The following is a 27,123-nucleotide window of genomic DNA, read 5'->3' on the forward strand; positions in this document are numbered from 1 at the left end:
TTGTTTCCATGTTCTTTTACATCTTCGGTGCCCTGTAATTGAGGAGGCAGAGTGTTAATACTGGAATTATACTGGAATTATAAATACTGTTCTGTTTATTGGCTACCTTTTTAGACTGCCATCCTCTCCAAGCGCCCATGAATTATACAAACCTTTGGAAGGTTAAATATTTCAACTGCCTTCTTCTTGAAATCCAGTCATCTGCATCCTAATGCAACGAAGCAGGTTGGAATCCCTTCTCTTTTCGTTTCAGGCACAGATGGTTGGACGGAGCTGGCCTGGAAACAGAAGCCATTCTTTCTCCGAGCTCTTTCTCGCCTCCATTTAGGGGGAGCTCAGGCACAAAATGGGGGACCCAAGAGAACTCTGTCCTCACCTGGATTGCATAGGTGAGGTCACCAAGGACGATATGCTTTTCAAGTCCAAGGTAAGAGGCTGTTTCTCTGCAGCAGCATTTCTCCTTGCTGGCATATACAGATAATCCTGGACCAAAATGGAGCCCAACATTTCTGTTGTTGAGCGAGACTTTTGTTAAGCGAGTTTCGTTCTGTTTTACAACTTCTCTTGTTGCAGTTGTTAAGTGAGTCACTTAAGTTGATAAAGTTGGTCACACGGTCGTGACGTGAATCTGGCTTCCTCCTTGACTTGGCTTGCGAATCGCGTGACCCTGGGACACTAAGACCGTCATAAATGCGAGTCCGTTGCCAAGCGCCCGAATTTTCACCATGTGACCACAGGGATGCTGTAACGGTCATAAGTGTGAAGAAATCGGTCCTTTTTTCTTTTTTTTAATAATGTTTATTGAAAGTTTCAAAAAAATATTTTTTAAAAAAGAGAAACGTTCTCACATTTTTACGTTTTCATAGCAGTGTACATTTCTATTAGTGTCAATTAAAGTCATTTGCTACAAGTAAATCTATAACATTTCCTAAATCCTTACTTTTTTATGTTATTATTACAATTAGAATACAATATTTAATTATATTATTTTACATATATACATAGCTATATAGACATTTATCCTTATTTCCATTTTCCCTTGTTGTTTGTTTAATCGGTTTCACTAGACATCTTTACTTCCTTTTTATACAACAATTTGTACCATATATTCCAAATTGTAAAAAAAACTCCCCCTCTTCCTTATTTTTTAGTAACATGGTTAGTCTAACCAAGAAATCGGCCCTTTTTTCAATGGCGTCGTAACTACGAACAGTCACTAAATGAATGCTTGCACGTTAAGGTCTCATTCTGCACATTCTTGTTTCAGTTTAACAAAAAAAGAGAACACAAAACTGAAAATACGAAAGCTTTGTATACTAAACAATCAAACAATCATGGTCTCCTTTTAATGACACCCTAATCCTTTGCGGGGTGAAGTCTGGGCAGCTGAATGGAGCAGAGTGTTTACTGGCCGGATGCCTTTCCTGTCACCGGTGCGGAGTTTTATTCAGCAGATAAATTCACACCGTGCCCAGAGAGAAAGAACTGCCTTTACCCAGGCCTTCGCACCACTACTAAGCAATCAAATAATATCAAAACAATACAGTCTATCTAAATAAAACATATAGCCTGCAAATACATCATAACATCACCACTTTGTTTATTGTTGGGAACACAAATGAGCGTGTCAAAATGAGTCAACATTTTTCATTTTTTTCCCCCCTCGCTCTCCCATTTGAATCTAGGGAACATGCCAGTCTTGCGGTGCGGGAGGACCAAATCTCTGGGCCTGCCTTCAGGTGAGACACCCCTCCCCACACTTTGAAAACCAAACTTTTGCGGAAGGGGGAATGTTGTGTTCCTCCCGCTGTCAAATCTCGGGAGATAACTGGACCACTGATGGTCCTTCGAGGGCACAGAGACCTGATTTTTTTCTGCCCGCGTTACAAATGCAGCCGCCTTCCACTTCCAGTTCAGTGTACTTCAGCTTAAATCGGTCTCTCTACTTCTCCAGGTTGGTTGCCATTACGTCGGTTGTGGAGAGTCCTTTGCGGATCACAGCACTTTGCACGCCCAGGTGAGGGACTTCCCGCCGACTTCATTTGACTTAAGTGGAGCTGAGTTGATTTCCTGGCGTTGAGACTCTGGAAAGAGTGCAGAGAAGAGCATCCAAGAGGATTAGGGGACTGGAGGCTAAAACATACGAAGAACGGTTGCAGGAACTGGGCCTGGCTAGTCCTAGTAAAGAGAAGGACCAGGGGTGGCATGATAGCAGTCTTCCAATACTTGAGGGGCTGCCGCAAAGAAGAAGGGGTCGACCGATTCTTCAAAACATCAGAAGGCAGGGTGGAAACTAATCAAGGAGAGAACAAATCTAGAACTAAGGAGAAATTTCGTGACAGTGAGAATACTTATCCAGAGGAACAGCTTGCCTCCAGAAGGTCCCTTCCAACGCTGTTATTCTGTAACTTGGTGAAGTCTGTGAATCACAAAGCCTAATGGCTATTTTGCTGCTTCTTCTTTTTTTTTCTTTTATCCTTTTCCCCACTCAACCCGCACCCAGGCCAAAAAGCACAATTTGACGGTGAACCTGACCACGTTTCGGGTGTGGTGCTATGCGTGCGAGAAGGAGGTGTTCTTGGACCAAAACCTGGCTTCCCATCCTACCAACCTGCCTTCCAAATTTATGGAACAGGTAGCGAGTCTTATTTTGTGGACTTTATTCCTCTTTACCGCCCCCCCCCCCTCTCGGTTCGAGAACGCGAAAGAGTTGCTGGGCAACAGCAAAAATTGTATTTATGCACAATATTGGAAAAATGAGGGCACACGTACAGATGAAAGTATAATTAGAAAAAATATTAGACTGTGCGGAGTTGGATAGATTGACATGAATAATAAGAGATAAGGAAGAAGAATATTTTTAACATGGGATTTGTTTATCAACGGTTAGATAAAAGAGGTAGACATTAGAAGATGAAAGCACACTGATATGTATAAGTGAATAATGCAAGTGTGATGACTCGGGGCACGGCACTAAGGCAACCCAGTCACATAAGTAAGAAGAGTCCCTTTATTATCTCCAACTTTGCCCCCAATGTCCAGGTTACCTTCAGCTGGGGGGAAAAACTCTCCCAGAAACAGCCTTTAAGTGGAGGAAATTCAGTTCGAAAACAAAGTACATACAAACTGTAAATAAAAATCCACACAAACCACGCTGCAGCAATTAACTGGACAGGGCAGGAGAAGGAATTGCAGCCTTGAAAGGCCAGCAAAACTCACACAGTTGGGAAGACGCCAGGAACACACATAAGCCACGACGATACCAGATAATTCATGATTTGCTCCCAACAACTTTGCTGTGCACAGCTTCCCTTTTTAAACACTGTGTTCCCAGCTGCAGCTAATGAAGGGAATCAGGGCCCTTTCCTCCCCCTGAAAGCCATGCAACCCACATTGCTCCCTTCTCCGTTGCTCCCTTCTCCGTTCCTCCCTCGCCCTAGGATGAAGAGGGGGTGGGCCTGGGTCTTCCTCTGAATTCCCTCTTCCCTGCTCTGCCCAGCTAGACTGTGCCCTTCCCCAGTTTCTTCCACAGCCAACGGAGCCACACTCCCGCTCCCTGTCATCTGTTTGGCTTCCCCTTCCGTATCAGATTCCGACGGGCATGACAGGAAGAATTGGATTATACATAAGTAAACATTAGTAATATTATTCCAGTTATTATTATTACCGGTATCAGAGGTGGTATGCAGCAGGTTCTGACCAGTTCTGGAGAACCGGTAGCGAAAACTTTGAGCGTTGCCAGGACCCAGATGACGGCTTTTCCAAGGAGAATGCTGTGCCCCCACCCCACCCCCCAAAAATCTTGCTTTTCCCATTCCTGCTCCAGGATGCTGTCCCACCTGCCCACCTGCTCAAAGCCGTTCCGATTGCCGTCGCTGACGAAGGAGAATCAGAATCGGAAGATGACGACCTCAAACCACGAGGTGAGAAGTTTGGGGTTCCTTTTGCCATGTGTGTGTGTGTGTGTGGCTGGGGTGGGGAGAACCAAAGCGTTACAAAAAGCAACAAAGGGGTGTCAAGAGCTTCACCCATTGGCATTCCTGCCCCCTTTAGGCCTTACGGGAATGAAAAATCTCGGGAATTCGTGTTACATGAACGCTGCTCTCCAGGCTCTCTCGAACTGGTAAGTCGGAGAACTGTCATTGCCAGGTGGTCCTCGAGTTACGAAAATACGAGCCCACTGTTAAGCGAGTTGGCCCCATCTTTGTAAATAGTTGGACCGTGTTGAGGGAATTATTTGTTTAGCAGAGCAATGGCATGCAGGAAAAAATGTCCTTGTGTCTGGTCGTTCTGGTGTACAGTGCTGTATAGCATCATTTTGAGGGTAGAAGTTGAAAGAATTTATGTCCAGGATGTGAGAGGGTCTGTAAATATTTTCACAGCCCTCTGTTTGATTTGTGCAGTATACACTCCTCGATGGAAGGCAGGTTGGTAGTAATGGTTTTTTCTGCAGTCCGAATTCTCCTCTGGAGTCTGTGTCTGTCCTGTTGGGTTACAGAACCAAACCAGACAGTGATAGAGGTGCAGATGACAGACTCAATCATTCCTCTGTAGAACTGGATCAGCAGCTCCTTTTGGGCAGTTTGAGCTTCCTGAGTTGGCGCAGAAAGAACATTCTTTGTTGGGCTTTTTCAATGACATTTTTGATGTTAGGTGTCCATTTTAGGTCACGTGATTTAGATCCCCGGGACACTGCAGTCACCATAAATATGAGTCAGTTGCCAAGCGTCTGGATTTTGATCACCTGACCATGCTGGGGGGAGATGATGCTGCAGCGGTCGTAAGTGTGAAAAACTGTCATAATGGGTCCCCTTTTGCGACCTTCTGATGAGCAAAGTCCACAGAAGAAGCCAGATTCACTTAACCACCATGGCAAGAAACAGTTGTACAGCGGGGCAAAGTTCATTCTTAACAACTGTCTCGCTTAGCAACAGAAGTGTTGGGCTTAGTTGCAGTCGTAGGTTTGAGGACTCCCCGTACGTTTGAATGAAGAACACTCTTCTTTGTTTCCGTTTTTTGCTCTTGTGAATCTGCATGAAACCGCCGGAAACCTCACCCACCTTCTTGCCCCCGTTTTTTTAGCCCCCCACTTACACAGTTCTTCCTGGAATGCGGGGGGCTGGTGAGAACCGACAAGAAGCCAGCGCTCTGCAAAAGTTACCAGAAGCTGATTTCCGAAGTCTGGCACAAAAAACGGTGAGTTGGTTGAGGAGAGCACCAATGCCAACTCAAAAAGATAGATACTCCTTTGGTCCTTTTAGCTGCCAGAAAAAGGGAGTGGGGGAAAACAAGGCATTCCTTACATGCCTAGATAATCGCCCTGGCAGCCCAAAGTTGTCGGAGTGCAAGGATATTATTGAGAGCATGATTGAAGACTCTTGGCTATGGATGTGTCCCATGGGAGAATATACATCCAGGGAATGGGTGGAAGACCAAGGTCAAGGGGGAAATGTATGTATGATGTAATTTAGGATCGGCTGTACCAAGCTAACGCCAGCATGGCCGTTTCTAATAAATCATTTTTCTTTTCTCTGAGATGAAGCTGGAGACTTTTGATTTGAATGGGGGTGGATTTCTTGAAGCCCTGACACCCAGTTTGAGAGGTTAAAGTAAATTCTTAGCATTGGTGGCGGGTGGATGCATGGATAGGAAAAAAAAACCCACACAATCCTCTCACTCATCCCTGAACTTGGTTTTCTTGTAGACCTTTCTTTACCGAACTAGTTAACATCATCAGTGCTAGGAAGAAGTGAGGTGTGCTCCTGTTTATATATTATAGAAGCTTGTTTTCTTGCAGACCTTTCAGTACTGAACTATGTAAGGCGATGACATTACCTAGTCGGGTCATGAAACGTCTGCAATCAAACAACTAAGCTCCAAGCAACTGTATGCGAACAAGGAGCAAGTCACACCCGCTAGCACTGATGATGAAACCTGGTTGGGTAATGAAATGTCTGCAAGAAAACAAGCAAGCTCAGGGAGCACAATCCTTCTCCTCCTCTCCCCAAACTCCACTCCACTGAAGTTACTTAGTTGGGTAATGCCACCATTTGCAAGCAAACAACGAAGCTCAGAGATACTGTATGAAAAAACAGGGAGCAGACGCCACACTCACTCGCTCTGATGACGTTCCCTAGTTGGGTCATTTGGCGTCTGCAAGAAAGCAACCCAACTCAGTCACTGTATATATAAACAGGGAGCAAGTCACACTCACAAGCCCTGATAATGTTACCTAGTTAGGTCCTGAAACGTCTCGCGAGCAAACAGCCAATCTCCGAGCTACTGTACATAAACAGCAAACCCCACACTCACTAGCCCTGATGATGTTCCCTTGTTGGGTCTCGAAAGGTCTGCGAGAAAACCACCCAGCTCAGAGGGCACCAAGGACCCCACAGCAAACTGCTGGCTGTTTAGATGGCCTCTAATTGTGTGTTATTTCCGTTTGTCCTCCCTTCCTCCTAGCCCCAGCTACGTGGTCCCCAGCAGCCTCTCCCACAGCATCAAGCTGATCAACCCCATGTTCCGGGGCTACGCACAACAGGTGAGCAGCTTGCTAAGGTGGGAATTACCTGGGATCTCCCTCCTGCAAATGGTTACAAGTGATTCTTAATCTTCCTCGCTGTGGAAATAGCACTTCCCTATTATTGGGTACGGAGTCTTGCCTCAGTCACATCTGGGTCGCCAAAACGTTTTGAAGTTCGTTCGCGGGACGTCTGTCTTTTGAATAAACCCATTTTTTCCCCCTAACAAACCTCTTTTTGCCCCCTTCCCAGGACACGCAAGAATTCCTCCGCTGCCTGATGGACCAACTTCACGAAGAGCTGAAGGAGCCGATGGTGGCCGAACTGCGCGACTCGGATGCCAGCGACACCGACGAGAAGAGGGAGGGGGACCGCAGCCCCTCGGAGGACGAGTTCCTCTCCTGCGACTCGAGCAGCGACCGCGGGGAAGGGGACGGGCAGAGCAAAGCGGGCTCGGCCGAAGCGGAGCTGCTGATCCAGGAGGAGGCGGGCCGCAGCATCTCCGAGAAGGAGCGGATGAAGGAGCGGAAATTCTCCTGCCACCAACGGCGGAGCAACTCGGAGCAAGTCGACGAAGATGCTGACATTGACACCTCGGTGATGGCAGTGGAGGGCGGGGCTTCTCCAGAAGGGCTCCTCCCACCCCCGCCTCGACCCGCCAGCCCTGCAAGGATCCCAGGTAGGATCTATGTGAGGCGTCCTTCCTTCCTTCCTTCCTTCCTTCCTTCCTTCCTTCCTTCCTTCCTTCCTTCCTTCCTTCCTTCCTTCCTTTTTCTCCCATTTATCTACTCTTTTCTCTTTTCCCATGTTTCTTCCTTCCTTCCTCTCTCCCTCCCTTTCTCCCATCGCTCCTCCCTCCCTCCCTCCCTCCATCTCCTCATCCTCCCTCCCTCCGTTATTATGTATCTTCCTTCTCCTTTTTTCCTTTCCCATCTTCCCCGCCTCCCCTCCTTCTCTTTTCATCTTCTCCTCCCTTCCTTTTTATCTTCTCCTCTTTCTCCTTCTCCTCTCTGCATTTTTTAAGCCGCCCAGAGTCTCCTTTACAGGGGAGAGGGGAGACATAAAAATTTGATAAATAAAATGCATCAAATCTTATCCATTCCCAGAACCAGATAATGATGCTTACCCACGTTGTTCCTCGCGGCCCTGCAGCCCCGTCCACCACGATGTGTACGCCAAACTCTCGAATCCTCCCCATTCCAGCCCGGTGAGGCTGGGGCCCTCGTACGTGCTGAAGAAAGGTAGGAGGAGAACATGTCTACGCGATGGGGTTATTTGAGTCCTCACCTGATTGGCCCCTTTGCTGCTGGGGTTGTGAATCCCATTGGCTGGGCATCCGAAGGGATAGGCAAATGTTGGATGGGGTTGATAGGCGTCGTTGCAGGATGTCAGCTTGTTCCAAGCAAAGCTGCCTTTTGCAATTGACTGGTGGCGATTTGGTCAGTGTTAGGAGCGTGGTGGCACAGTAGTTAGAATGCAGGATTGCAGGCTAGCTCTGCCCACCGCCGGGAGTTCGATCCTGACCAGCTCAGCTTTCCATCCTTCCAAGGTGGGTAAAATGAGGATTGTTGGGGGCAAGATGCCGACTCTAAGCCGCTTAGAGAGGAGGGCTGGAAAGCATCATCGTGAAGGCTTAAGTGCTGTTGCTGTCGGTGTGCAGGTAGTGTTTCCGGCTATTTTGCAATTGCACCCAAGGAGCCTATCGCTGCGGATCAGTCTCTTTCCTTCTGCCGCAGTCGTTCTGTCCTTATTCACCTCCTTCTCCAGCTCAGCTGTTGACTGCTGGAAAAAAGAAGAAAGAGTTACGTTACCGTAGCGTCATCTCTGACATCTTTGACGGCTCCATTCTCAGCCTCGTCCAATGCCTCACCTGTGACCGAGTAAGTTTCTGTGCAACTTACTTTTCTTGCAAGATCCCATCGGGGTCGGTCACCAAAACCTGAGGTTTAGCCTTCTGAGCTTTCGGACTCCTGCTGGAACCCATCCTTGGGGAACTTCTATCTATCAGAATGGGTTGTTTTGGGCTGTTCTGTGCGTTGTATTTATGTGCTGCCTTCCTATTGGCTGATTGGCGTGTCGATGGCCAGCGATTGGCTGCTGTTTCCTTGTGCTGCCAAGTCCTCGGCTCCTAAGTACCTGATAGGCTGGTGTTAAATCAGCACTCCTGTTGACTGACAAGCCGCCCATTTCCCAGGCTTCAATCATCTCCCTGGCTATTTTTGTACCTGCTTGGCCAACAATCTTAGTAGCTGCGAAATTGAATGTATGTCCTTGTTCGTTGGCTTTCATTTCCACTTAGTTACTTTTCTGTTCCTTCGGTGCCCTCCAGGTTTCCACCACTGTAGAGACTTTCCAAGATCTGTCGCTGCCGATTCCCGGGAAGGAAGATTTGGCTAAACTGCATTCAGCCATTTACCAAAATGTGCCCATCAAGGCAGGAGCATGCGGCGACAACTACGCCGCCTCGCAGGGCTGGATTGCCTTCATCATGGAGTACATTCGCAGGTCTGTGGATCTTGGGAGCGCCTTCAGATGTTGAGGCCAGCTGGGGAATTCTGGGAGTTGAAGTCCACACCTCTTAAGGTTGCTAAGGTTAAGAAACAGCGCTCTGTTGTTTCTTGATTTATTGTGTTTTCCCACTGACTTTGATAGCTCAGAACAGGCCACATTGGTTGAGAAGGAGGAGCCTGTTTTTTTTCTTTTCTAATGTTAACAATGAGAGAGCCAAATTCACAGTCACATTTCTGGCAAAGCATCAAGAGTGAATGTTGGGTCTAAAATGCGCTGCGTGGATGCAGGCAAATTTGAACCCGGGGTCTCCCCGATCCATTTCAATGCTCGCATTAAGACCTGCTCTACAGGGTTTGTAGAGAGCAGTATTGTGGGGTCCTTGGTGGTCCTCTGAGCTTGGTGGTTTTCTTACAGAGATTTCACTACCAAACTAGGTAACATCATCAGTGCTAGAACGGAGGGTGTTAGCTCCATAGTGACTCACACAGCGCTTCTCTGCACGGAGAGTAACTACAATGGAGATAACTACAATGGAGACAGAACACGAGGAGAGAGAGATCTACCCTCTCACGGCCTCCTTTATATAGACAGCTTCTTAAAGCGGCAGTAACCCTGCTGACTCATCCTCATTGCATCAGCATTTACAGCAGCTGGTCAGCTATTAAACCTCCAATACCTTAACATTGCCTTCTCCAGGTTTGTGGTGTCCTGTATCCCCAGCTGGTTTTGGGGGCCCGTCGTTACCCTGGAAGACTGCCTGGCTGCCTTTTTCGCCGCAGACGAGTTGAAAGGTGTGTGTGTGTGTGTGTGTGTGCAGGGAGGAAGGCTGCTTACGACCCTCTCGTGCGGCTTCCACACCCAGGCCCTTGAAAGAAAGGGGAGTGGGGTTACAGGTTGCCCTCGACCTACCAGCCCTCACACTTATAACCGACACAGCATTCCCAGGGTCCCAAAATCCGGGCACTTGTCAGAATAGCTGCCTTGCTTAGCGGTGGAAATGCTGGTCCCAGTTGAGATTGTAACAAGTAGTTCAAGGACTATTTGTAGACCTGTGGGTTTGTGTTTCATTTTCCAGTTCGATCACCTGGTGGTCCCCCATCGAAGCACAAACCGTCAGCCTTGCATAGTTTGTTTTTTTTGGTTGAGAGAGAGAGAGAGAGCAAGAAATTAAAAATGTGGGTCATTGTCTGTTTTACATCTGCCTTTATCTTACTTTCTCTCCTAGGCGACAACATGTACAGCTGTGAAAGGTGTAAAAAGTAAGTCCCTTTTCCCACCCTCCGTCGTGGGGAGAAGTCCTCCCTTCCCATAAAAAAAAAACCACTCCCCCCAAAAAGGGATATTTTCCCTGGTGGCTCCCACTTTTGCAAATTTTGAGGAACGATGCTCAGCATCCCGGTTGGGAGAATAAAATTGGAAGCAGCCCAGAAGCGGCTGCGTTAGCGGATCCAGGAAAGTTGGCTGGGGAATTTAAAGTCCGGAGATCTTAAACGTCACCACCGTTTGAGAAACCCTGGACCAATCCTCCTCCTCCTTCCCTTCCCTTTCCTCCTCCTCCTCCTCCTCCTCCTTCTTTCTTCTTTCTTCTTCTCTTCTTCTTCTTCTTCTTCTTCTTCTTCTTCTTCTTCTTCTTCTTCTTCTTCTTCTTCTTCTTCTTCTTCTTCTTCTTCTTCTTCTTCTTCTCCTTCTCCTTCTCCTTCTCCTTCTCCTTCTTCTTCTTCTTCTTCTCTCTTCTTCTTCTTCTTCCTCTTCTTCTTCTCCTCTTCTTCTCCTTCTCCTTCTTCTTCTTCCTCCTCCTCCTCCTCCTCCTCCTTCTCCTCCTCCTCCTCCTCCTCCTCCTCCTTTCTTTCTTTCTTTCTTTCTTTCTCTCTCTCTCTCTTTGTTTTGTTCCTCCTCCAGGTTACGGAACGGAGTCAAGTATTGTAAAGTGCTTCAACTGCCTGAGGTGAGCACTTTTCCCTTTGCTTGGTTTTCCCCAACACCGTTTGGCTAAATTTCTTCCTCGGTTAATGATGCTATCCGCTATTTGCAGAGTGAGGGATATATGTTCCACAGCCCTCACTCTGGAAGGACAGCGCTACTAAGGGAAGACGTGGGCAGGGTGACATATACACATTGGGGAGGTATATTGTGGAAGACAGTTTTCTAAACAAAAAAAGGACAGGGGAGGGAAAGAAAAGGGAAAGGGATTCCCTACCATTCGGTCATAACTCAAGACGCTTCTTGGGTGAGAAGCGAAACAGCTTCAAGGAAAAACAGAGAAAGCCCCTGTAGCCTCTTGAGAAAGCACCTTTGGGGGAAAAGGGAAAGGAAAAAGGAAAGGAAGTAAATGGATGAAGGAAGGGAAGAGAAAGGGGAAAGGAAAGAGATGAGAAAAGGGAGGGAGGGAAGGAAGGAAGGAAGGGAAAGGGAGAAGGAACGGAGAGAGGAAGGAAGAAAAGAAGGAAGGAAGAAGGAAGGAAGGAAGGAAGGAAGGAAGGAAGGAAGGAAGGAAGGAAGAAGAGATGAGGAGATGAGAAAAGGGAGGGAAGGAAGGAAGGAAGGGAAGGAGAAGGAGAGGCGGAAGAAAAGAAGGAAGGAAGGAAGGAAGAGATGAGAGATGAGAAAAGGGGAGGGAGGGAAGGAAGGAAGGGAAGGAAGGAAGGAAGGAGATGAGGTGAGATGAGATGAGAAAAAGGGAGGGGGAGAATGGTGACTTCCTGATGGGTTATGACCCCTGCAGGCATTTTTCAGACTCTTCTTCCCTGCCCGCCTCCAGGTCCTCTGCATCCATCTGAAGCGTTTCCGGCACGAAGTCATGTATTCCTTCAAGATCAACAGCCACGTTTCCTTCCCCCTGGAAGGCTTGGACCTCCGGCCCTTCCTGGCCAAGGAGAGCGTCTCCAAAGTCACCAACTACGACCTCCTCTCGGTGATTTGCCACCACGGCACGGCCGGCAGTAAGTCCCCTTTCCTTCGTCTCCTTCGGTTCCTCCAAGTGGATGCCGGACACAGGGCCTTGGGCCCCGCTTCAATTCTCGGCCTCTCGGTCCTAGGTGGACATTACATTGCCTACTGCCAGAACATGATCAATGGCCAGTGGTACGAATTCGATGACCAGTACGTGACGGAAGTGCACGAAACGGTCGTGCAGAACGCCGAGGCTTACGTCTTGTTTTACAGGTAAGGGTGACCTTGTTCAGGTAGTCCTCAACTTATGACCACCATTGCACCATCTCCAGGTGATTGGTCCAAAGTCACCTAGTTGCTTTTCATGCCTAAAGTGGGACTAGAACTCACCATCTCCTAGTGTTTGGCCCAAAGTTACCCAGCTGGCTTTTACACCTAAGGTGGGGACTAGAACTCACAGTATCCTTGTGATTGGCTCAAGGTCACCCAGCTAGTTTTCATGCCTAAGGCAGGGACTAGAACTCACCGTCTCCTAGTGTTTGGCCCAAAGGCACCTAGTTGGTTTTCACGCATAAGGTGGGACTAGAACTCACCATCTCCTGGTGATTAACCCAAACACACTCGGCTGACTTTCATGCCTAAGGTAGGACTAGAAGTCACCGTCTCCTAATGATTGGCCCAAAGTTACCCAGCTGGCTTTCACACCTAAGGTGGGGACTAGAACTCCCAGTCTCCTGGTGACTGACCTGAGTTCACTCGGCCGACTTTTATGCCTAGGATGGGACTATAACTCACCATCTCTCTTAGTGATTGGTTCAAGGTCACCCAGCTAGCTTTCATGCCTAAGGAAGGGCTAGAACTCACTGTCTCCCAGTGATCAGCTCACAATCACCTAGCCAGTTTTCATGCATAAGATGGGGCTAGAACTCCCCGTCTCCTGGTGAATGGCCCAAAGCCACTAGCCAGCTTTCATACTTGAGGCGAGGCTAGAACTCACTGTCTCCCACTTTCTAGCCCCGGTGCCTTTTTCTACAAAACCGAAACTCTTCACCTCCTCCTCCTCCTCTTGTCTCTTTTGGGATGTCCCACAGAAAAAGCAGCGAGGAGGCTGTCCGGGAGCGCCAGAAAGTCGTCTCGTTGGCCACCTTGAAGGAGCCCGGCCTGCTCCAGTTCTACATCTCCCGCGAATGGCTGAACAAATTCAACACCTTCACGGAGCCCGGGCCCATCAGCAACCACACCTTCCTGTGCTCCCATGGAGGTGAGGCAGTTTCTTTACGCCCCCAACTGAGCCCCCAATTTATGTCGTTGGGTGAGTTGCGCCCCCTTTTTGCAGGCTCCTTGCCCCAGTTGTTAACTGGATCGCTGCAGTTGCTAAAGTTAGCGAAGGGAATGACTTGGCTTGTTGGAAGGTCACCAAAGGGGACGCTTCCACCATCATAAATATGAGCCAAGGGTCTGGATTTTGATCACGTGGCCCCGGGGATGCGGCAACGGTCGTAAGTGTGAAAAACAGTCCTAGCTCCCTTTTTTTCCAGTGCTGTTGCAACCGTATCAGACAGTCACTATAAGAATGGTTGTAACTCGAGAACTGCCTGTAGCAAGGAACACAACAGCACGCTCACAGGTGGGGCAAAAAGTAGATTTAGGGAGTTATACGTCACCCCACCTTGATTCTACAATTGGTCCTTGACTTACGACCACAATTGAAAACAGGAAATTCATCATTAAGTGGCTTGGTCGTTCTGCGAGGCCTCACATAACTCCACCTGGTTTTACATTTCCTTGCTGCCTTTCCCAGCTCACTTCGCTTGTCCAGAGCTGATAAGGTCTCCAATAGTGATCCCCTGATCCCCTACAACCGTCGTAAATGAGAGCTGTTCTGACCCAAAACCTTTTTCCAATAAAAGAAACACGAACCAAAGGGGAACAGAAACCTTTGAATGATTCTTACGAATCCCCGGTTAAAAGGCTGCTGCAAACTAATTAACTTTTGATAAGCACGAGCCTCGCCAAAACTCTGCGAGGCTGCCAAGAATAACAGATAAGGTTACCTAGAGATATTTTACAACACAAGAGTCTTCAAATACCAACTAAGATACTGCGAGTTTCAAAACGTCTTTGCTTCCTGCAAAGAACGTCCACTTCACAGCTGGCTTTTATCTTCTTGAAGGAGGAGCCATTACCTTGCAGCCTTACTCCTGAGTCGCCCATGCTGCGGCAGCTGCTCTTTCCTGCGAGCAGCCCTGCGCGCATGCGCACTTGGCACAGGCTCCTCGGGAACCTCCTCATTGCTGCTGCCAGCCCCCACAATCTCTGAAGGCAGCAGTCCACTCCCTGATGGTCCTGGCCCCTCATCTGAGTCCTTGCTCTCCTCAACCGTCTGCACCTGCTGCCGGATAACCACAACAGTTGCCCACGGATCACCACAATGGTCAATAAGCACGAGAACTGGTCGAAAGTCATATTTTTTTTTCAGTTCCATGATGACTTCCAACAGTGCAGTTCTTAACTCTTTGTTTTCTCTTTCTCAATAGGAATTCCGCCGAATAAATACCATTATATTGACGATCTGGTGGTGATTCTGCCCCAGAATGTTTGGGAATACCTGTATAACAGGTGAGGAATTTCCTCTTCCAGCGGTTCAGCCACCGTTGGGAGTTTCTGTTCTTTCCTCTTGGTCTCCTCTCTTCTCCACCCCCAGGAAAACCATTTGCAGGAGGAAACTAACCCAGGGCTTGTCCCCGCTTCCTTCTGTATTCTCTGCACTATCTCGAATTAAGAACTGTTTAATCGTTGTGCTGCTGTTTCATCGGGCATGTTCGATACGGTTTTGCCTCACCCAGGTTGTACAAGTTTCAGTAGTTAATCCTCGACTTGCGACTTAACAAGTGCGCCCGATACATTCCTGTTGCTAGGCAGAGGCAGCGCTTTAGTGACTTTGCCCCCATTTTTACGGCTTTAATTGCCACCGTTGTTGAGTGAATCACCGCCGTTGTGAGTAACAGGGAACAGGGGAAAGCTTGATTCATTTAAGAACTGGGTTTAGCTGCAGTGATTCACTTAAATGGCAATAAAGGTTGTAAAATGGGCCCAAACTCACTTCACACATGTCTCGCTTAAACATTAATTTTGGGCTTGTAAGTCGAGGGCCACCTCTGTTCATTTCACACTTCACATGGCCTCTGAATGAAAGCGTCATGCCCCTGTTGGAGAGGAGGAACAGCCGACAGGGAGTGGAAGTGTGGCTCTGGAGGTTGTGGATGAGGCTGGGGAAGGGTACAGGCTGCTGGGCAGTCAGAGGAAGACCCAGGCCCATCCCCTCTCCATCCTAGGGCATGCAGGGAGGAGAGGATAAGGAAGAGATGTGAATGGTGGCGTGGTCTATGGGGGAGGAAAGGGCCTTGATCCCCTTCATGGGCTGCAGCTGTGAGAACTTGTTAAAAGGACAGACATGCGTATGGGCCAGTGCTGGAAACAAAGCATGGAAATATCTCTAGCCTGTCCATTCCTATCTGAGTTTGGCGTCCTTCGCAGTGTGTGTTCCGATAACTGTGGACGTCTTCAAGCCCTTATCTTGCCCGGTTCCTTTAATTGCTTCAGTGTGGTTTGTGTTGTTTTTATAACGTATTGGCATTTTTAGTTTAAATGGCATTTCCTCCTCCTTGTAACTGCTTGCGGGGGAGTTTTTTGTCTCCAGTCAAGGATATTTGGAGCTTGGAAGCAAAGTGAAGGAATAAAAGGGGCTTCACCTGTTTTTTGTGACAGTGTTTATTTTGTATCCCACCCTGGGTCATCACAGAATGGTTATAAGTTGGTGGCTTCCCGTGTAACTCTCTACACCTCCTGATCTCCTGAGTGACCAGGCCCAGGAAAACCCACCTTGTCAGTCCGGAGTAGAGTACCCCTGCAAGCGTTCGATCCCAGGGTGCAAGGCGTTCATTGAATTTACCACCCGGTTTTCTTTCCCTGCTCAGGTTTGGGGGCGGCCCGGCTGTGAATCACCTCTACGTCTGTTCGGTGTGCCAGGTGGAGATCGAAGCCCTGGCTAAGCGGAGGAAAATGGAGATTGACACGTTCATCAAGGTAACGTGTCCCTCCATCCCCCAGAGCTGGCCTGGTATAGTAGGGAGCCCCAGTGGTGGGTTCAATTTTACTTCCTACTTTGCAAGACAAAGAGAGATTGCAGGGCTTGGTCAAAAGAGTCACAATGGTGGCCAGGAGCCGAAATCTATCCATTGATTACATAAGTAGCCCTGAAAAGCAGATTTAAGAGTTCAACGGCTTCGTTGCGGCAGCCTTCTTCGCTTTGGGGGTGAGATTTTTTTTAGGGGGCCTTTTATAAATCCTTAGTAAGGCCACCCCTGGAATCCTGCATCCAGTTTTGGTCTCCACGTGACAAAAAAAAGATGTTGAGATTTTGGACAAAGTGCAAAGAAGAGCGACAAAGACGATCAAGGGCCTGGCAGATTTTACTTGACTTTATTGTCATTGCACCTCATACAACGAAATCAAAGGCCATCTTCAGTGCACATCATGACCATGACCCTGAAAAAATAAACACACACACCCTTCACGCTCCACACATTGAATTGAAAAACCCCAAAACTGCACTATGTAGTAGAATTGAACAGAGCTACTGCCCTGGGATAGAAGCTGTTTTTCAGCCTATTTGTCCTTGTTTTTATTATCCTGTACCGTCTGCCAGATGGTAATAGTTCAAAAAAAGGGGGTTCCCAGGATGAGATAGATCTTTGAGAATGTTTTGAACTTTCTTAAGGCAGCGGGAGCTCTAAAGCTTTTCCAAAGAAGGGAGAGGGCAACCAATGATCCTCTGAGCAATGACATTAACCCTCTGGAGTGCTTTCCTATCTGCCCCTGTGCAATTGGCAAACCCTACAGAGGTGCAATAAGTTAAGATACTCTGTGTGGTGCAGTGGGAGAAGGTCACCAGCAGTTTTTCATTCAGTTGTTGTTTCCTGAGAAAGTCTCAGGTAGCATAATCTCTGCTGGGCCCTTTTGACCAGGGTGGGGTGGGGGACACATGATAGCAGTCTTCCTATATTTGAGGGGCTACCACAAAGAAGATTGGGATCAACTTATTTTCATGACCCCCCCCAACCCCAGCCTGACCTCTCTCCCTTTTGTCCTCTCAGCTAAACAAAGCTTTCCAGGCGGAGGAGTGCCCGAGCGTCATTTTCTGCATCAGCATGCAGTGGTTCCGTGAGTGGGAGGCCTTCGTCAAAGGGAAGGATAATGGTGAGAGTGGGGGAGACCCCGGCTTGGGGGGGGAGGCAGTGAGGACCCCACAAAGACGTGAACCAGGAACCGACATTTTCCAGGACGCTGGTTTTACCTAAAGGGTAGCCTTTAATTATCGGGAGGGATTGCAAAATGGCGGAGCTTCAAATTTCCTCAGCTCACTTGGTTATTTCCATTCCCTTCCATATTCTGTTTTAATCTCATTCCCGTTTGGTTTTATGGTTTTATTTTATTGCTTTACTTTATTTTATTTCCTTGTATTTGTATCCTGGACTGGTGCGGTGGCCTAGAGGTGGAGCTCTCGCCCTCCTAATCAGGAGGCTGTGAGTTCAATTCTAGGTTAGAGGCAGATATTTCTCTCTCTGGGCAAGATGAGAATCTGTCTGCTGAATAAAACTCCACACTGGCGACAGGAAAAGCACCCGGCCAGTAAACACTCAGCTCCATTCAGTTGCCCCGACTCCACCCCAATACAAGGGATTACGGAGTCATTAAAAGACCAGTAATAATAATTGTTAGGGATTTGGGAATTAACCCCTAGAAGAGTATTGCAGCAGTAGTCAAGCCAGGAAGCCAAACGAGAGTGGAAGGGCCCCAGAGTATACACACACTGAACACAAACACTGTTTGTAGTTTAAATAGTTTTTAATCCAGTTAGAGTTTAAAGCATTGTCATTCAGTCCATTAAGTCATTCACAGTATTTCCATCCAGTAAGACTCACTAGTATAGTCCAAGTTAAGAGTTCTTGCAATATCTTTATCAGCCGATAAAGATATCTTCTCCTCCTCCGGTTTCACTCTCCAGAGAAACAAACGCTGGATATTCAGTAGAATTACGCAGTAAATCAACAAACAGTAGCAAACAATAACAGTTCAGTCACAGGCACTCACAGTCAGTAATCTCAGTTAGTCGCAGTAGCACACAGTAAGTCGCAGCAGCACACAGTTACAGTAACAGACAGTAAGCTTTCCAGCTTCTAATGCTTCCTTATATTGTAACTTCTAACCGCACCCTTAATCGGCTAATTGCCTGCTGCATTGTGCTTAAAGTGATAAGCACTTAAACCATGATATCTAAGTTTTATATATTTATTCACCCAAACCATATTTGGTATCAATGTTATACCTAACATACTCCCCTTTTGGGTGAAATAAATATATAATACCTTTACAATCTAATCCCATATTTTTCACAACACTCCTGGTGCTTAATGGCACCTTGGGCTTTAGTAAAATTATCAGCTAAATTGTCCTCCGACATACAGTACTCTAGCTGAATCATCTTACTTCTTACAGATTGTCTCACGTTTAGGTATCTTAGATCTGTATGCTTGCTCCTTGTTTTTACTCCAATATTTGTGGCCATTTGAATTGCTGCCTGATTATCTTCATATATAATTATAGGATAATCTACAGTTATACCTATATCAATTAACATTTGTTTATACATTATTAATTCTGTACATAACAATGATAAACAGGAGAATTCTGCCTCCATAGTAGACAAACTTATATGTTGTTGTCTTATTGACTTCCAGCCTATTAATGTCTTACCCAGCATTATGGCTGTTCCTGAAGTCGACTTTCTAGTGTCTCTTTCTGATGCAAAGCTAGCATCTGCATAAGCACACAGAATTAAATCACCCTTTGGTTCTAAATACAATGAATAATTCATTGTCTTTTTAAGATATCTTAATATCCTCTTAGCTGCAATCCAGTGTCTTTCACATGGTGCAGAATTGAATCTAGCCAACTGATTCACGCAGTACGATATATCTGGTCTAGACCAATTACTAATATAACTCAAACTACCAATTAAAGATTGATAAATCACCTTATCAAACTCAGGGCTTTGTACATCAGTGTTGCAAAACTCCTGACTCATTGGAGTCTTAGCTGGCTTACAAAGCTCCATCTTGTAATCTTTTAGCAATTTGCTTATCTTATCTTCCTGAGATATCTTAAAACCTTTCCTTGTTTTCTTTATATTCAAACCGAGATACTTCTTTATCTCCCCTAATTGCTTGATCTTTATTCTCTTCCTAATGATGCTATTATTTTATTTGCTTCATCATTAGTTTCAGTTATCAATGCAATGTCATCTGTGAATAGTAATAATAATGATACTTTCCCATTTGTCTCCCTCTTAAACAAACATGGATCGGCTAAACCAGCTTTAAATCCTATATTGTCTAGTTCCTTTACAATATACTGGTTCCATTCATAGCCTGATTGTTTAAGACCATATAGAGGCTTTTCTTTAACAACCAACAATCATTATTATCCTTATTTTCACTTTTAATACCAACAGGTTTTTCATATAAATAATATGTTTTAATGGGGCGTGCAAGTAAGCAGTTTCCACATCTAAATGGTTAACTATATAGTTTTTACTAGCTGCCCACACTAAAGCTGCTCTCAAGGTTGCTGCCTTAAGACTAGGTGCAAACACCTCATCATAGTCATTAGCATTCTGCCTAAAACCTTGGGCTACTAACCTTGCCTTATGGATTAAATTACCATCTTTATCTATTTTTACCTTAAAAATCCATTTGCAGTCAATGGATTTCTTTCCTGCAGGTAATTTGGCATTTTCATACACCTTCATATCACTTAATGAATTCAGTTCCTTATTCATTGCTGCATACCAACTTTCTTTTTCCTTAATAGGATACTTTTAATTTCTTCTACAGAATTAGGAACTTGATTAATCTGGCACACTGTGTTAGACTGGTACCTATCAGGCGGTCTAGATATACGTGTAGTTCTTCTGGGAATTACAGGGCTTACAGGAAGACTTTGTTGAACTACTACCTGTTCATCTTCCTCATCCTGTTCAGCTATTGAATCTGTTTCTTCCTTTATGGGCACTATCTCATCCTGTATTTTCTCTTTACTTTATTTTTAAAGCTACAGGGATAACTAATGGGATTCTATAGGATTCAATAATTACATCTTTATTGGCATCCTGTTCTAATTTCTCCCATCCTTCATGTTCTAGAAATTGGGCACTAGCACTACATAACACTTTAGATGTGCCTTTCTCCCAAAATCTATATGCCCTATGGTTTGCCTGATAACCAACGAAGAAAAATCTTTTAGCTCTATGTTGCCCTTTTTTCTGAGTTGTGCAGGAATATGCACCCATGCTGGTGCACCAAATGTGTGCAGGTAACTTAGATCAGGTTTCCTGCCATGCCATCTGGTAAATGGTATTTCACCTGTTGTTGTATTAACAACGTTGTTCAATATGTTATTAGCACACATTGTAGCCTCCCCACAAAGAATCAGGTAACCCAGAATCATTTAACATTGTTCTAACCATTGCCTGTAGTGTTTGGCCTCTTCTTTCAATAAAAGCATTATGTTCTGGCCTGTATGGAGCAGACTTCTTATGCTCTATTCCAGCTATCTTAAGTCTGTTCTGGAATTTGTTATTAATAAATTCCGTACCATTATCTGTCACCAGGGTTATCAGTTGTCGTTTAGACTTTCTTTCAGCAAACCTAAGCCAATTGAAAAATGTTGATATGTTTCAGTTTTGCTTTTCATTAAATAGCAAAACCCATATCTAGAATAATGGTCCATAATGCTCAGTATATATCTAGCACCTCCCATACTGGGTTTCTTTGGACCTATGATGTCTGCAAATACCACTTCTAAAGGTTCTTTTGTTTTGAAACCATTTAGCCTATTTGCAGGCAATACTTTGCTTTTATCTTCACAGCAAACATTACAACGCAAATATTTATCACAAGGTTTTAACCTTATTCCTTCAGATAACTCAACTGTACGTTTTAGCATTTTAAAATTTACATGCCCCAAACGCCTATGCAATAAATGGATACATTCTTCATGAGGCTTTATATTATTAAATACAGTTTGAGCCTCCCTTTCTTACTATTATCTAAGACATATAATGTTCCATTTAAAGCTGCAGTTACCCTTTTGTTATCTTTTTCAATTATGCAATTATTATCTTTAAAAGTAATTACATAACCTAATTTATCTAATACCCTTACTGAAAGCAAATTAAACTTTAGTTGCGGTACATACAACATTTTTATATCCTGGTTTATGTACGGACAACGTGCAAAACCTTGACCTTTCGCTTTCAGGTTCCAGCCATTGGCAAGAGATATATGTTGAGAGCTTTTAGACATTTTTATAAATTTTGTCTTATCTCTTGTGATGCAGTGGGATGCGCCACTGTCAACCACCCATAAATTATTCTTCACATCAGAGTTGCTAAACGTGGCTAGTTCAAATGCTTTCTTTGGCTTTTTTACATTCTGGCTTTTTCTCTTTTTGCAGAATCTTGCCAAATGTCCTCTGCTTCCACAATTAAAACACTTTTTAATTGTGTATGCCGTCGAAGATAAATTCTCTTCTTCCGGGTGCTTTACTTTGCTTTGCTGGTTTCTTTCAAACTTTGAAGATAATTTCTCTTCTTTCTTATCTTCTCTCAGCTCGTCACGCTCACGCCTTCTTCTGGCTTCTTCTAGTAGCCTGCCTGTTATGTCGGTTAATGAGAGGCTTTCTTTTGGCAATACCTCTAATGAAGTCACATAGTCATCATAGCTTTGATCTAATGAAGATAATATTATGTAGACTTGTTGCAGTTCATTAAATATAAGCTCTTTTTCTTGCAAATCTTGAAAATGCTCTTCATACAGTTTAAATGAACTAACATATCTCCATTCCTCTGAAGATGCGTCTCAAAAAGCTTCCGTGTAAGATTTATATGTGCTCCTACACTGTCCCGAACATAAATCTTCCTGAGGTTCTCCCAGCAGTTTGCAGCATTTTCTTCTCCACGAATATGGACAAGCTGCTGATCACAGAGAGTCAGTCCTATGATGCATAAAGCCTGCTCATTCTTCAGTTTAAAGTCTTGTAACTTTTCTTTATCATCATCATTAGCAGGATCCCAGCTACTCACATCTGGTGGGTTTGCTATAATGTCCCACAAACCTTCTCTGCGTAGAATTAAACTACATTTCATTGACCATGAAACATAGTTTGTTCCATCCAGCCTGGATATCATGGACAGTTGTGACAAATTTACTTGTGCCATTACTCTTCAGATATTTTGACTATTTTAAACTAATTAAAACAGTTTGTTTTTACAGTAATGTGCAACTCACACCAACTCTCTCTGCTATATCCTGGTTAGTTAGACTATGCTGCTGGGCCCATAACCAATGTTAGGGATTTGGGAATTAACCCCTAGAAGAGTATTGCAGCAGTAGTCAAGCCAGGAAGCCAAACGAGAGTGGAAGGGCCCCAGAGTATACACACACTGAACACAAACACTGTTTGTAGTTTAAATAGTTTTTAATCCAGTTAGAGTTTAAAGCATTGTCATTCAGTCCATTAAGTCATTCACAGTATTTCCATCCAGTAAGACTCACTAGTATAGTCCAAGTTAAGAGTCCTTGCAATATCTTTATCAGCCGATAAAGATATCTTCTCCTCCTCCGGTTTCACTCTCCAGAGAAACAAACGCTGGATATTCAGTAGAATTACGCAGTAAATCAACAAACAGTAGCAAACAATAACAGTTCAGTCACAGGCACTCACAGTCAGTAATCTCAGTTAGTCGCAGTAGCACACAGTAAGTCGCAGCAGCACACAGTTACAGTAACAGACAGTAAGCTTTCCAGCTTCTAATGCTTCCTTATATTGTAACTTCTAACCGCACCCTTAATCGGCTAATTGCCTGCTGCATTGTGCTTAAAGTGATAAGCACTTAAACCATGATATCTAAGTTTTATATATTTATTCACCCAAACCATATTTGGTATCAATGTTATACCTAACAATAATAATAATAATTGTATTTGTATCCTCCCTTTGGCCAAACCACATCCAGAGCAGGAGGCCGCCCTCAACGCTGCACACTCGCCGACCCGCAACTCATAACCCCTCTTTTTATTTTCCACAGAGCCCCCTGGCCCGATCGACAACACCAAAATTGCCGTGGCCAAAGGAAGCGGCCACATGCAAGTCAAACAGGGTAAGTACGGAAAGGGAACATCGGCTTGTCCACCAGCCCACCGGTCTCCCATCGGGCCAGTCCAAGAGCGGAGAAAACCCAACCTGCCTTTGATCAGTGCTTGAGGTCTTGAGTTTGGATGCTCCCTCGATCGGGCTCTCGCGTCTTTCCCCAGGAGCCGATTACGGGCAGATCTCGGAGGAGACCTGGATTTACTTGAGCACGCTCTATGGCGGAGGCCCCGAGATCGCCATCCGGCAAAACGTGGCCCAGGTGCAGGAGGTGGAAAGCCTCCACGGGGAGCAGAAGATCGAAGCCGAGACCAGGGCTGTTTAAAACGAGGGACACATTCAGGTAAATCTGTCTGGAGCAGGGGTCGGCCAACCTTTTGGACCTCCGGGACCGCCAAACTCATCATTTTAAATCCCAGAGACCCTGGGGAAATCCCCCACAAAAAGGTCTGCAGGAAAATTCCCCGCCCCCGTTTTCCTACCGATCGATCGTTCTTTATTTGGGATCGCAGGATACCGTCTCCAGCTCATTTCTCAGGGGGAAAGAGAGAGACTTTTGGCTCCATGCAAGGAAAACAGCAGAAGCAGCAGAAGTCTTTCTTTCTCTCCCACAAACTCCGCCAGAAATTAGTCCTTGTGAGACTTGTCAGCCGCGGTTATTCACTTAACAGCGGTGGCGAGGACAGTCGTAAAACGGGGCAAAAGTCACTTAACGGCCACGTCCCTTAGCAACAGAAATGTTGGACTCGGTGGTGGTAGTAAGTGGTGGTAGTGGTGGTAGTGTTAATTGTTCTTGACTTTTCCTTCCTTCTTTCCTTTCCTTTCCTTTCCTTTCCTTTCCTTTCCTTTCCTTTCCTTTCCTTTCCTTTCCTTTCCTTTCCTTTCCTTTCCTTTCCTTTCCTTTCCTTCCTTCCTTCCTTCCTTCCTTCCTTCCTTCCTTCCTTCCTTCCTTCCTTCCTTCCTTTCCTTCCTTTCTTTCCTTCCTTCCTTCCTTCCTTCCTTCCTTCCTTCCTTCCTTCCTTCCTTCCTTCCTTCCTTCCTTCCTTCCTTCATTCCTTTCCTTTCCTTTGCTTTCCTTTCCTTTCCTTTCCTTTCCTTTCCTTTCCTTTCCTTTCCTTTCCTTTCCTTTCCTTTCCTTTCCTTTCCTTAGGTCGGCTCCCCCGTCAAACTCCTCCTGCATTTTGGAAGTCAACACACATCCAGCCGCTGCTCTCACCACTACCACCCGCTGCCCTGTCCCCAGCAAGCCCCTTGGGCACCCATCTTAATTTGAGGCTCGGTCGCTTTTCCCTCCCTCTTTGACCGGGTGGGGGGGGGCGCAGCCTCCCACCTGCCTACCTTTGTCCCAAAATCGTCCCGTTCCAGGCCAGGATGCGCACCTGCTTCGGTTTTTCATTTCCTGCTTTCTCATCCCATCACCTGCAGAAGCCGGGAAAGGATTCTTTTGGACAAGTTTTGGGCTGGAAGGAGCCGGTGTCATAACCATTCTCCTTCGTCACCTTGCTGGCCTTTTTGTGGCTTCAGCTGTTCTTGGGGTACCAAGGAGAAGCGCCCCATTGTCTTGGTTCTCCTTTCGGTTCCTCTCCTGAATTTTTACCTGGATGGTAGGGGAGGGGGCACATGCAGGAGACATTTTGAAGCCACCTGGAAGGAACCTTCATCACCTGAAAGGAATACATGGGCAATAGAGTTTGGCTTTTTTTCTTCCTTTGGTGGCACATCAAATATATATATATATATATTCCTCCCTTCCCTTGTACGGATCAAAAGGGTTGGGTGGAAAACACACACACACCCCAATTCCCTACTATTTATCTATTTATTTGCAAGGCGTGGATTGTCCTTGGTTCTTCTCGTCTCTGTCCCCTCCCAAGTATTGCCCGGCACAAACTGCTAACACTGGTACCCCTAAAACGAAGCACAGACACGCTTGAAATTTTCATCCAGGGGTTCCTTGCACACCCAAATGGCTGCAGCCAGAAACCACCCACCCACCCACCCAAAATGAGGGAATAATTCCTGCAAAAAATTCCTCCTCGTGACTTTTCTCATCCACCCGGGCGATGCTTAGGGCAAGACGGAGCTTAAGGGAGTTCTTCCGTTAGGCCAATGGCCATCCCACTTCGGACGTGAATGAAGAGCTGGCCTCTTGGGACGTCTCCGCTTCTCGCTTCTTCGACAGAGCCCGGTTGCTTAATCCGAGAGAAGAGATTCTTAAGGGATTTGTCACTCAACACCTTTCTCCCCAAACTCACACCTCCCCACAACCTCACTTTTTGGAATGGCATCGCCCTCAACCAGCCAGTTTATTATTATTAATAATAATGATTTTTCTGGAGAAAGGAGTAGCAGCCACGGAGGAGGAACAGATGCAGAATATAATGTGAACTTGGGAGAATCGGCTTTTTAAGACGAAACGTCAATGGCAAAGGCTGGGTTGAGGACCCACCCAGAGAGAGAAATCCTGGCCAGGTGACTCAATGGCTGGAGGCCACCTGTTTTTGCTGCTTCCTCCCCTCCCACAGTCCTTCCAGGGTGGCCTTGTTTTTCATCGTCCGGCCTGGATCTATTTTGTTGGAGACTTGGACCTCGGACGATTCATCCCGGTGCCCAAAATGGATTTGATTTTTATTTTATTTTTTTCCTGCCAAGAACATCGACCAATAAAACTCACTCGCATTCAAAAAGACTGTTGAGTTGGCTTTGCTTCGATCTGAGCTGGGTGGGCTACTATTATCCCCTGAGCCTGTAGCCAAGGGTCAGCCCTATAAAAGAAAAGAAAAAAAAAGGGAAGGGAAGGGGTGTAATTTTAACTCCTCAGGCCCAGCCTGGATTTACTTAGGCTGAGAAGGTCTGGGAGCATGGGAACTAACCGAGGACTGCATATTTAAAATCCTAGGGCAAGCGTGCGCGCCCAAATAATAATATATAAGTAGTCCTCAACTTAGCGACCATTCAAATAATAATAATAATATTTAAGTAGTCCTCAATTTAATGACCGTTCGAAGTTAACGGCACTGAAAAAAGGGACTTAACCTTTTTTTTGCATTTTATGGTTCTTGTAGCATCCCAGAGTGACTGGATCAGCTGTTCTGAGCTCTGCTTGGCATCACAAGAGTTTTCCTTCTGGGGGTTAATCATTCATGGCTGGCTGGGGTGATTTTTCTTTCTTTTTTTAAACCAATCCTTCCCTGCAGCCCTGACAAAATTAGCCCCCCCCGCCTTTTTTGGTAGGAAGCCCACCCAATTGCAACAGGAGAAAGACGAAAAGTGATCTCTTCTGCTTGGGGATCTTTTGCTTCAGCCAGAATATCAAGCAGGTCTTGGAGTGGCTGGGAGAACTAGCAAAGGATCCACTTGCTCTTGGCATTGGTTGATTAACCACAGATTCCCTTTTCTGTCCTTCCTCCTTCCCCAGTCTGGAAATTCTTCAAGCTCTTATTACATATCCTAAAACCAAATGAACTTGCAGCTTTGTCTGCTCCATAAACCGGAGGAGGCGGTTTTAAAAAACATCAGAATGAGAAAGGGAGGAGGAGAGGGAGGGATAGTGAAAATGAGAAGGGAGAAGAGTGGGAGGGAGGGAGGAAAGGAAAGAAGGGAGAATGAGAGAAAGGGAGAGGGAGGGAGGGATAATTGAAAGTGAAAGAGTGGCGGGAGGGAGAAAGCAAGGAAAGGAAATAAGGGAGAAAGAAAAGGGAGAAGGAGAGAGGGATAATGAAAGAAGAGTGGGAGGGAGGGAAGAAGCAAGGAAGGAAAGGAAAGGGAGAAGAGGGAGGGAGGGAAAATGAAGGAAGGAGAGTGGAAGGAAGGGAGGGAGGAAAAGAAAGGAGAAGGAGGAAGGAAGGAAAGAAATGAAAAAGAAGGAAGGAAGGAAAGAAAGAATGCAACCATGACATACTGCCTGATTCACTTAACAACTGCTAATGAT

At 45.8% G+C, this 27,123-nt stretch overlaps 1 protein-coding gene across 2 annotated transcripts; it reads left to right on the forward strand.

Moving 5' to 3' along the window:
* Window positions 1-239: 239 nt before the first annotated feature.
* On the forward strand, window positions 240-25,879 carry USP20 (ubiquitin specific peptidase 20). 2 transcript variants are annotated; one of them, XM_026688488.2, is made up of 24 exons: window positions 240-427; window positions 1,686-1,739; window positions 1,955-2,017; window positions 2,504-2,635; window positions 3,827-3,923; window positions 4,054-4,123; window positions 5,083-5,196; window positions 6,463-6,541; window positions 6,774-7,200; window positions 7,628-7,762; window positions 8,289-8,401; window positions 8,851-9,026; window positions 9,729-9,823; window positions 10,258-10,291; window positions 10,932-10,977; window positions 11,791-11,971; window positions 12,068-12,194; window positions 13,013-13,182; window positions 14,459-14,540; window positions 15,899-16,007; window positions 17,078-17,180; window positions 23,131-23,202; window positions 23,357-23,535; window positions 24,343-25,879. In XM_026688488.2, exons 1-23 carry the CDS (start codon window positions 347-349, stop codon window positions 23,515-23,517), a joined length of 2,721 nt encoding a protein of 906 aa, XP_026544273.2. In that variant the 5' UTR covers window positions 240-346; the 3' UTR covers window positions 23,518-23,535; window positions 24,343-25,879. The 2 variants fall into 2 exon arrangements, with proteins under 2 accessions (XP_026544273.2, XP_087800331.1); XM_087944205.1 differs by having other exon boundaries at window positions 24,618-25,879.
* Window positions 25,880-27,123: the final 1,244 nt, after the last annotated feature.

Source organism: Notechis scutatus, chromosome 15 (genome assembly GCF_049901735.1).
Source record: "Notechis scutatus isolate UNSWTSFEM ecotype Mainland chromosome 15, rNotScu1.2, whole genome shotgun sequence".
Taxonomy (NCBI): Eukaryota; Metazoa; Chordata; class Lepidosauria; order Squamata; family Elapidae; genus Notechis; species Notechis scutatus.

What these genes read in the sequence shown, in the direction of transcription:
- USP20 (XM_026688488.2), top strand. Translation starts at nt 347, where the DNA reads ATGGGGGACCCAAGAGAACTCTGTCCTCACCTGGATTGCATAGGTGAG. An exon ending in CTCGTACGTGCTGAAGAAAG is followed by an intron (nt 7,763 to 8,288) that starts GTAGGAGGAGAA and finishes CTCCTTCTCCAG; the next exon opens with CTCAGCTGTTGACTGCTGGA. An exon ending in AAGTGCTTCAACTGCCTGAG is followed by an intron (nt 10,978 to 11,790) that starts GTGAGCACTTTT and finishes GCCCGCCTCCAG; the next exon opens with GTCCTCTGCATCCATCTGAA.